An 11,812-nucleotide genomic window follows, 5' to 3' on the forward strand; every position below is an offset into this window, starting at 1 on the left:
TTATAAACTGAAATTAACTTGCAAATGCGGGCTAGGTTGACTTGACCAATGAACTGATTAAACAAGGATCTAACCGAGAATAAAAGGTGGTTTTCTAGATGGTGCAGTATGCAATAAAAACTGCATGATGACCAATGCTGACTCAACAGTGTACAGGATGCATGAAGTAGACCAACTTGGTATGAAGAAACTCTGTTAAGACTTGAAAGCAGTCACAGCAGGAGTGTGTGGTACTTAGGAGCACAGTCATTTCACCATTAGCAGGTTAACTATTTTCTTTTAGACAAATAGCTAAATATCTGATGATAAGAGTTTGGTGGACATACAACTTGCATTGCCCTTCATGAACTGGAGTTACCAGGTCCACAATCCATAAAACTAGATTTGCCTTAAAACACTCTAAAAATGGTATATAAAGTTATAGATTTCCCAGGCTATAAGGATAGGATTATTTAAATGAGTTGCTAACTTGGACCACTAAAATACAGAGACTTATATATTTAAAGGAATAACAATAAAACCTGTAAAACAAACCCACTACCATCAAGTGGATTCCCAACTCACAGTGACCCTGCGTTGAATTTTCCAGGATTTAAATCTTTAGGGGTGGAGCCTGTCCATCTTCCTCCTACAGAGTGGCTGGTGAATTTGAACCACTGACCTTTTGGTTAGGAGTTCAACACATTATACATCATGCAACTAGTGCTTCTTTGTATACTTACAGAAATAGCTTAATAAAATTTGTGGAAGAAGGAATCTGATTTTAGCAAAAACAACATTCTTACTAAACAGCAGGCGATCAGTTAGCCAAATTGAACTTCACCAGACATTATGCTTCATTAATAATATTTATTTTAAAGACCACTTTTTATTTTTACAAATATAAATTCATTGGTGTTTTACAAAATGTCAAAAATGCTTTGAGTACCAAAAAAATACATTAATAAAATGAAAGCTATGCCGTATTATGTGGTACATACTTAATACTGTCAACATGCACATCATGTACTTGAAAAGCTCATGCATTATTAGAAGAGGAAAAGAAATATAATGGCTATATTGTGTGATTACAAGTTCATGGCTTCAGTCAGTTTTCTTTCTTCAGGGATGCCATTTACCTGTAACATGTAAAGATGAACACAGGCACAAGTTAGTCAAGGTAGGTACACTAAAAGGTTTAGAGCAAAACAAATTATAGCAAGGGGAAATTTTCTCCCTGCTTCACATAATTTAAAATAATTATTTTGCATTCTTTCTCTGCATTTAGTTTACTGAAAGAGAAAAGAAAAAAAAAATAAATGAGTCCTTTCCTTCTTGGACCAGAGCCATGATGTTTTGTATCTCTCAAAAGGAATGGCCTGAAAATTCCTCCCACAATAAACAAAAAGAATGAGCTAGACTGCAGGATGTATGACCGTACCTTTTAATCAAGGCTTTTTAGAAAACATCACGTGGGTTAGAAGGACAGAGAAAATGAGAAAAACCTTCAGGGGCATCGAACCTAATGGCTTGGGCCCAAGCCAAAAGGCAGGGCTTTTGTCAACTAGTAACTGCTCTATTATCCCAGCTAATGGTTAGGGTCCAGGATGGCAGCAGGACAGCTAGTCCATTTTTTAAATTTTTAATGAGAACTGAAAAGAAAGCAACTAACTATATGAAACAGAAACTGCAAAATTTACTCTGTCTGAGGAATCCAACATAGTTACAAATGAAATGATGAGATATCTAAGAGATAAGCCCTGTGCTGAAGTGAATATCGTAAAGGACTCTGTGACACTGGACTCGTGCTTTGAGGTACTAGGGTAAAAACAAGTAATTATTTCATATAATCAGGCACAAATGTAGCTGCTTCTTTGTGAGATGAGAGTAACCAATGTGGAGGAACACAAAAGCTGTTGTACCATGAAAATCTATTAACACTGAATCTACACATTTACAGAAGACTAATAACTCTGAAATAGAGAAACAAATTTCACTTTTTCTTTCCATTTAAATGGACAGAAAGGATGTAATCATGCATTTAGCTCTTCTCTCCAGGTGGCAAAGTTTTATTTAGTTTTAAATTTGTCAGAGGCAGAAACACAAAACTCTATTACAATTATACAAAATTTGCTAAACTGAACTCTTTTATGTACTTAAAACAGAGAACTCACCCCCTTCTCCACCAAACAAACATCTAAAAAGCAAAAGGAAAAACAACAGGAGGAGATACTATACTCTTATTCATAATGTGTTCCAAACTGCAGAAAAAAGTAAGCGAAGAGGATAATAGGCTATCATGTTCATTGAAAAGGAAATCAGTCTTTTTGAATATAAGCAAGATGCCTGCACTCCAAAATCTGTTTTTGAAAAATAATCCTGAAAATTTTATTGAGCAACTTAAATCACCACCACTTCCCCCAAGGAAGTTTTGGCTCTTTGTATTTGCTCAGCACAAATTGTCCTTGTATTTGGAAATGCTCCCTACTACTAAAAGGTGGCATGCTACCAAGTCTACTTACTCAAAATCTATGCAAGTAGAAAGTAAACCTTTCTATCTAAGTTTCCTTATCTCCCTATTGATGCAAAATCTGGAATTTTAAAAACACTCAAAAAGAAAATTTGCTATTTTTATAGAAATTATCTTCCTTCTATTCACTCCTTACCTGAAATAATTAAGAATGAGAAGAAAGAAATCTTAGGAGGGATGGAAATCTCTAAGGGTAATGAGGATCATGTCGTGGCATTTCCATTGTAGAAATGTGCTCGAATCCTTTCCTCTTACAAAATAGTAGTAGAGCTGGGATTGATTGATTTCTGTTTTTGCTTTGCAGGTAATACATGCATACAATAAAGATTGTTCCTTCAGCAATCTCTTGAATGCTTACAAAGCAACACCATCACAACAGTCTTGTTGAAACATTAAATGTTAACCACCTTTGTTTGCACTGTTAGCATACCACTTGTTTTCATTAAATGCTAACCACCAAAACTGTGGAGAAAAATTCTGATTAACTGTCATCTTGTAATTAAAATTTGATGAACAACTTCCATATACTTGCCTCAAATCTTTGAAAAGTTGTCAAACGAAAATCTCCTTAAATTCCAGAAAGCAGTAACAGAGAAGATAATTTTTTCAATGAAGCAGCTGATAAATATACATATGTGCCTAAAGTTTTAAGAGACTCATTTAATGGCATCTCTACTACAATGCTACCATTCATACTCGGAATTCCTCACCCACCTTACATTCTCAAAACTCCTCTTTCTTTTGCCACAAGAGCTACAAAGGCATTACTGGTTGCCTGGCAATTAGAACTAAGAATCAACCCCTAATTAGAAGACAATCATGAATAAGTTATCTACTCAGTACAAAGCTGAATGAAATAATTGGCTGTGGAAAATTTTAGGGACACTTGAAAGACATAAACTTAAAGAAAGCATGTCTTAGGGAAATAGAATAGTCCATGGAGAACTGTCCACCATCTTCTTGTCACTGGTCATGTTATAACAGCTTTTTAAAAGGGGCTTTAAAAGCAGACCAACCATTCCTCATTTATCCCCCCGAAGCCTTAGTGATTAGCCACAATGGTTTCCTTTTGTAAGAGTCAGTTTCAAGCTGCTCACTTGCTGAGACAAATCCTAGATGCATCCAAGCTAAGAATCTTTCATACCAACGGGAAGAATAGAGAGCTTCGTGGAAGGAAGGAGATTTTATTCAATCTTTCTTAATTAGACAGGACCTCCATGGATGTTTTTCCTCTAAGATTGTTTACCTTGTGTTTATCACTCTGGTGCCAAACTACACAAAAATCCAAACCATTCTCCCTCAGTTCTAGCTCTGATTAAGGAATGACACAACTGTTTTGCCCTAGTTGGTGAAGCTAAAGCTTAGTAATTTCTATATTACTCTAGTTATCTTTTTAACTTATTTGCTTTATCCATAAACATAAATTTACTGTTTTTAGTACTTACCTGCAGTCTGCTGTTGGGGAATCTGAGTCTGATGTGGCAAGTTCCTAGAAATGATTAACATTTCTCAATAAAACAATGTTTATTTATATACACATGAAAATAAGGAGACATTAGAATAAATGTTTTATAGTTCAAAAGGACCCTGGACATTGTCAAATCTTGCATAACTATGGGCCCTACTATAAGTTCATGGATGAGAAAAATGAAGTCTAAAGAGTATAAATAATATTTCATTATTTATACCAAGTTTTTATTACATGCTATACTTAAAGTCAAGTTTAACTTAGCATTAAAAGAAGTTTAAGAAGCATCAGTTGCTTCCTATATATCTGAAAGTTGGGCGATGAACAAAGATGACAGAAGAAAGAGCTGAAGCCTTTGACCTGTGATGCGGAGATGAGAACAGTGTATCTTAAGGACTGCCAAAAGAACAAACAAGTCAGTCTGGGAGGAAGGGCAACCAAGGTTCTCCTTAGAGACAAAGATGGTGAAACTTGTCTTAGATACTTTGGACATACTGTCAGGAGGGACCAACCAACCATTCTTGGGGGGGGTGGGAATGCATCATGCTGGGAAAAGTGGAAGGAAGGTCAGAGAAGAGAGGAAGACCCTCAAGATGAATTGACACAGTGATTTTAACAACAAGCTCTAGTATATCAGAAATCATGAAGATGGGACAGGATACAGCAATGTTCAAATCTGTTGTTCACCGGGTTGCTACTGAGTCGTAGTCCACTCAACAACACCTAACAACAACAGCACATTTAAACTATCTCCCAACAATCCTAAGAAGTAGGAATTATTTTTTCACTTTATAGATGAAGAAGTGGGCTTAGAGGTTTGAGAAGACATAGCTAGGAAGCAGAGGACAAAGGTGTTACAAAGACACTAATTCTGAGACCTGTGCCTTCCACCAGCACACTTTCAGATTTCAGACTAGAACACACGCACACCCTCATTTAATAACATCTATAACTGCCTTTACTCATTATCCCAACCTGTGCTCCTTCATCTACAGCCCAGCCAATCAAACTGGCAATATACCCAGCTGCTCTTGTCAAACTAGGGGTTTTACTTGACCCTTGTTCCCTCATGTGGGAACTCTTGAAGAATCTCATCACTCTTCTTTGAGTCTGTTTACCTCTCTTGCATCTCCACTGCTACTGTACTGGATGATGCTTTCATCATGTTTCACTAGGATAACTCCAACAGGTCTGAATTTATTTCCTCATTTCCATTTTTGATCCCTTATAATTCATTCTGCACATTGCCGTCAAAATGAATCTTCCAAGACAAAAATCTACTTACATCACTGATATAATTCTTTTCCATATTTCCCTATACTTACATGAAAATTAAGTTTCAGGTTTTCTAGTTTGGCCTACAAGGCCATCAAGAGGTGTAGTCTCTACATGGAGTCTTCTCTGCCTGCCTGAAATTGACTAACCAACTACCGTGGTCCTTGTCATCTTCTATTTCCAGATAGCTGCCATTTATCCTTTCAAACTCAACTGAAAATTAGTTACAGTGGACATTTATTACTTTTTTAATTGAAAGAATCTCATAAAGAATGCTACTAAATTTTTTAACTTACTATATTTAATTACAAACCCCCCAAATACCTCAATTACGTCTCTTATGCCGCCTCTCTAAACACATTTCCTTCAATTATATTAGCATTTAGTATCCTTCCACCCACGTAGTGATTGTCCGTGTTTGGACTTAAACAATATTTTATTCTCCCAAAGCACTGTTAAGAGTAAGAACCATTCTCTTCTATTTAGTATTCCCAGAAGTTAACAGTTAATATTTTTTTTAATGAATGCATCAAAAGTGAAGATATGAAGCCGGAGGCCCTGTGAGCCTCCAGAAATGGTTCCAGCTTCCTGCTAACAGTTCTAGAAAATCAGCTTGCAACTAACAGCAACCCCCACGCCCCGCCCATCCCGCCGAGAATGGCGTCAGTGTTGCCCCCCCTCCCCTTATTTTAGTGGCCTACCTAAGCCTGACTTTCCTGGCAACTCTCCTTTTAGCCAAAGAAATGAACATTCCAAAAGACTTGGAAGTGAAATTCTATGATGTGAAACACTTTGCCCTCTTGTATACTGTGTCAAAACCAGAGAAATAAACTGAATTTTTATGTTAGAAACAAAAAAAAAAAAACCAAAAAAAAAGTGAAGATATTTTCAAAGACCACATAACACACATACACATACCTGTATAGTCTTATACACACAATTTAGTTTCAACATCTGGGGCTGAAATTAGTTTAGGAAAATGTCCAATTTAAATTTTGGTGCTAGAAGAAACTCTAGGAGTCAGCCCCTTTGTACAGAGTATCTTCTGAGTGAGAATGGATTTTAAGTTTTGTGATTCTCTTCAACGGTGGAAGTCCTCTGAATTGAGATGCTAAACAGGACCATGATGTATAAAAGAAATAAATCTAGGGCTGCCGGTGTTCAAACAGGGAAGCTGAGAATCCTGCCTACTTGGTTTTCTTTGCCCTTCACGTTGGTCCTTAAGGTTTTTTAAAAACCTTGAAGAAATAGAATTAAAAAATTATTGATCTGAATATTTTTGACCAGGCAAATACTGTGTTCCAAAAAACCTCATTCTAAGATGGAAAACAATATACAAGCTAGTTAGATACTCTTTAAACTCTTACAGTAAGTTATGGGAATGTTAACAAATCCAAAAATTTAAAAAAAAAAACCCAACAGTTCCATTTAAAATATATTCTTATAGGGATATCCTAATTCAATTTGACAAAGTTGCTTAATAATTTATCCCAGTGATGACATATATTTCTGATTTCTTGTCAATCCTATTTATCTTATATAATGGAATATTTTTGTGTGTGTTATTTTGGGGCACTGGACGGAAATTACTAGGTTTGGACATATTCTACATTTCAAACACATACACACACCTGTGTACGTGCAGAAACTCAAGTACTTCTTCAATCTTTGTCATTTCAATTGTTTTTTGTGTACCTTTGAGTCAGAATCAACCCACAGTCTACCCTCTGGCTGGTTTGCAGAAGTAGTTACTGGCATAGAGATTATCTTTCTTCTTTGGAGCAGCTGGTGGACTTGAGCCCCATTCCTTCTGGATTGCAGCATAGCTTCTTACCACTAGGCCACCAGAGTTCCCTTATCCTCCCTAGTTCTCCCTTATTTTCTTGCAGATTAAATCTACATATTTTTTTAAATCCACACATTCTGACTAAAACAAACAAAAAACACCCCAAAACCCCAAAAACCAAAGGACAAAATAGGCCAGAAAGGAAGTGTTCTGATGTGTTTAGTTAAGTGGTAGGCAAAGGAATAGATTTTCCCTAGGCCCTAGTTCAAAGACACACACAGAGACACAAACACAAAAGTAAATATGAAAAAGATCATTGGAAACAATTTTTACTTTCAGCCTCAACCTACTTCTCCTTCTTTGGAACAAAGTTTGGAAACCACTTATCAAAATGCTATTATATCTATTCTAACCTTCATTTCTTCCTCTTCTGCTCATTGTAAAACTTTCTAAACAGCAACAAGGTTGGCTGAGCCCCAAAAGAAAGAGTTGGTTGGGAAAGTGACACACACCAATTTTACAAGTAAAGATGCGTGAAAGAGAAAGCAATTGTGTTTATTACATTGAGAAGGACCTGCAGTGTGTGACCCAGTTTACTAAGTCTGAATAATGCACACATTGTTGGTGACTTCCACTGAAACATAGATGGTTTATAGCAAAATGCTTACATGTGAAAAAAAAAAGGTGCTCAGCAACAAAATATGTTGAAATCCATCTGCCCCAGAGCCCCTGAGGTGTGCATAGTTGGATTTTGTAGTCGTCTGAATTTGTGGCTAATATGTAAGCTTGCTGGTGTTAGGGTGGTAATATATCTATTGGGGCATATTTGAAGTTGTGTATTCTATTAAGAACTAAAGGAAGGCAACTCATAAGAGTACTGCTTTGGGCATCTAAGAATAATGCTTCCATTTTGAATAATACTTCATGAGTTTGTTGTTTTTCCTGGAGGACTTTATGCTGAGTGAAGTATCTTAGTCACAACAGGACAAATATTGCATAGTGCCACTGTTGTAAAACAGGACTGACATCGGGGTTGGGGGGAGACTGATAAAGATGGGATAAATAATGTACACTGAACTGTTCAAAAGGGATATGTGATTAGGTATTATTGTCATGGCAGGAGTCCAGAATGAAGGCTGCATAGTGGAGTGAACTTGGGGTGAAATGAAAGAATTTTTCTTTTACTCTTCAAAGAGAAGCGCAAACTGGGGGGGGGGGAGGGGTTGGCAGGGAGAAAAGTGCAACAATGAATAAATGGAAATCCAAAGTCTCTAAATATTCATTAAAATTAGTAATAATAAAAAATTTTTAAAAAAGAATAATGCTTCCAATGAATTCTGTTATATAAGAAGGAGAGAATGTGGTAAGAAAGCACTAGCATTCCCACTTTTGGTGAAAACAGGCAAAGATAATTATATAGGAGAGTGGAGGCAGACTTCAACTATTGGTCCTATAATTCTTCAAAGAAAGAAATTCTATATATTGATTAAATAATTTAGAATAATTAAATTATTAATGGGAGAATGGAAAGACTTTTCTGAGTAAAGCACATTATGTAGAAATAAGGTTTAAGAAAACTGTAATTCTCTATATTATTAGCATTAAATATGTCCCAATTTTGCTACCATTAATTTTAAGTATTTAAACAGGAAATGGTGGAAATTAGCTATTGCACAAGCTACATTCTTTAAGAAAGTAAAGGTAATAATTTTCAAATAAGAAATGATTTGAAAGTATATCACAATTTAAAAATGAGTTCTGGTGGGACAGTAATAAATGCTGTTGCTAACTGAAAAGTACACAGTTCAAACGTTTCCAGTAGTTCTTATGTTTATGTTCACATGTTCAAAGCAAAATAAAGCCCACTGCTGTCAAGCCAATTCTGACTTACAGTCACCCTAGAGGAAAGTACTCTGTAGCCAAGTGGGTAAAGAGTTATGCTGCCAACCCAAATGCAAGGGGTTTGAAACCACCAGTGGCTCCAACAAAGAAAGATGGACAGTCTCCTCCAGTATCATCTACAGTCCCTGAAAACCTACTGGAGGGTCAGCTATAAGTTGGCTCCAACTCAACAGCAATGAGGCTGAGTTTTTGAGCTATCGGTCAGAGTAGAATTGCCTCACTGAGCTTTCAAGGCTGCAAAACTTTTCTGTAGATTGCATCATCTTTTTCTCAAGGAGTGGTTGGTGCGTTCAAACCACCAACCCTTTGGTTTGTAGGTGAATACCTTTACCACTGTGCCACCAGAGTTCCTCTCATAAAGATCAGAGCCATGGAAACCCTATGGAGAAGTTCTACTCTATCCTTTCTGACATTATTAGTCAGGATTGACTCTATGGCACAAAAGAGTACTACCATTATTTCTTATCTGTACAGCTCTTTCATGGTAATCGAACATTTTTTGATACACTGTCCAGTAATTCTGTGAGCAAGTTACCAACCAGTTACACCCCTACCTGCCCGAAGACAAACACCAGAGAGGTATAATGACGTGTATAAACCTACACAATCTCTGACAGATTTGAAAAGAAAAGAAATTTTGTTAAAAAAAAAAAGTAGAACAACTCATTTCTGTCAATTGTAAATGACTCATGGCTCATCTTCCAGTGGGTTTTCAGATTCTGTAAACTACATGGGACCAAACTGCTCATCTTTGTTTTGTAGCGACTGGAGTTAAACCACCAGCCTTTTTCTTGTCCACTATGCCATCAGAGCTCTTAGTTTATGTGTTATGGAAAATTAAACTTTTCTTTTGAATCAGTAGAGTCATTTAACAGTTAAACATTAGTGTTTTTTTAAAATTTTCTCAGTTATTTCAATAAAACTAGTATTTCTCAAACCTTGAATTTTCTACCAACACTTTTTTTCTGTAATAATGAAGATATGAATAAACCTGACAAGTACTTTTTACTAACCAATCAGGTCATTATTTTTTAAAGGAGAAAAAACAAGGGATAAAGAGATAAAAAATATATCAGAAACATCACTGTAATAATTTTTAAAAACCTTCATTTTAGCTAAAATCAATTTAGAATATACAAGGAATATAGAGGGGGAAAGAATGTTCCATTTTTCCCCTTTTGTGTGTAAATCCTTTGTTCAAAGCCAAAACCAGGCCAACTACAACTTTAAAATAGGAATGGATATACTTGTATATTCAAGATCCATTAAAGAAATATTGCATATTTCACTTTTAGCACATACATGATGTTTGGTTTTAATAATTCCTAACTGTCCTTGGCTTCTTGATACTTCCTGTCAATAGGAAAGCACATCTTGACTCTCTGAACCATTTTCTTCAATAAGTATTAACATTTATTAAAAAAAATCTATTTTTTTATTTATGGAATTGTACCATAAAGTTAGATGTCAATATTGTCAGAAGATAAATGGACACAATGCTCTCAATAAAAGCTAGACTTATTAGTGACTAAATATCATGATTCAGAAGATGCACTTAATTCAATTTTTGTACTTGTTAATTTACCAAAGATTTAAGTACAACTTTCTTCCTCTTGAGATGAAGATGTAATTTTCCAGGATTAAGTGCTATGATTAGTATAATGAATAAGGACATTTTCTGTAGAGTTCATGAAGATAGCCTTAGAAAACATGTGGGCATCCTCACTACAATTCATTGCAGTAGTGGAGACTACCAAGAGATTTCTCAAAAACAAAACAGATGTACAGACAAAAAAACCCCCAACTCTCAATTGTTATCAATATTGCCATAGGAAAAGCATAACACTGAGGCGGCACATGTGCATATAATGTCTGCTCCCTGTATAAATTCAAGAATAAATTATTATCCTTTGAAAATATGAGTGAAATAAGTCAGGTTCAAAAGGACAAATACTGTCTAAGCTCACATATATTAAATAAACAGACATATAGAAACAGAAGATTATTGACAGATATCAAGGGTTAGAAAGCAGAAGAAAGAGGAAGTTTAATGTTTTGGGAACACTGAGGCCAATCAGTGGAAGGCTTTGGATGTGGATAATGATAATGGTGGCACCACACAGAAAAACAAAATCAGGGTGGTTAAGTTGCAAATATGGAAGTAGTACTTGTAGACACTGTGGTGTATATGCTCTCCTTATAAACAAAATGAGAAAGAGAGAAGAAATTATTTTCTAGATAACCAAATATTTGGGATCTTTAGTTGACACCCACTTTGCCAAGCATAAAACCAGTTTGCAAAAGCAAGCCTGTATTTCTCTGTCCCCTCCAACGAAAATACAAGAAACATTGGTAGTCTCCCAATCACAACTGCCCAGAAACTTGACTGAAGGTCACTATGAATCATAACCTACTCAACAAAAAGTTTTTCGTTTTAGAAGTTGGACGAAGTTTAAGAATTTAACCAGGAATTACCAACCTTTCTTCTACTTCCTTATAGCAGACATGAAACTAGAGTTCTCAGAACTGAAATGGTAAAAATTCCACAGGTGATGCTCATAGTAACGTGGTTTGAGGCTGACTACGTGTGACTTCCTCTAGACACTCCTAGGTTTTAAAATCTTATGACCTGTAAAATACTTTAAAAAAATTAAGTAAGTACAAAGGTTTTGAGCTTTCAAGTATGGAAATACAAAGGAAGAGGAAAAGTTGTAAGCAGACACTACTGATTGGGACATGGAATGTGAGAGCCATGAATGTAGGAAAATTAGATATTGTTAAGAAAGAAATGGAACGCATAAATATTGACATACTAGGCATTGGTGAGATGAGATGGACTGGCATGGGGCATTTTGAATCAGATGACCATATG

The 11,812-nt window shown here is 35.8% G+C and overlaps 1 protein-coding gene across 4 annotated transcripts in view; it reads right to left on the bottom strand.

Moving 5' to 3' along the window:
- Positions 1-833: 833 nt before the first annotated feature.
- SGCE (sarcoglycan, epsilon) overlaps positions 834-11,812 on the bottom strand; it is a 91,665-nt gene continuing 80,686 nt past the window's right edge. For 2 of the 4 annotated variants that reach the window (XM_006891479.1, XM_006891480.1), the window contains 2 exons: positions 3,955-3,998; positions 834-1,118 (listed from right to left, as the gene is read on the bottom strand). In XM_006891479.1, coding sequence (XP_006891541.1) covers positions 1,102-1,118; positions 3,955-3,998 — 61 coding nt within the window. In that variant the 3' untranslated portion in view covers positions 834-1,101. Of the gene's footprint in view, positions 1,119-3,041; positions 3,077-3,592; positions 3,999-11,812 lie in introns of those variants that run through there. The other 2 variants (XM_006891478.1, XM_006891477.1) reach the window with 2 other exon arrangements.

The sequence above is a fragment of the Elephantulus edwardii genome, unplaced genomic scaffold (assembly GCF_000299155.1).
Source record: "Elephantulus edwardii isolate Elephantulus edwardi_28Jun2011 unplaced genomic scaffold, EleEdw1.0 scaffold00098, whole genome shotgun sequence".
NCBI lineage: Eukaryota > Metazoa > Chordata > Mammalia > Macroscelidea > Macroscelididae > Elephantulus > Elephantulus edwardii.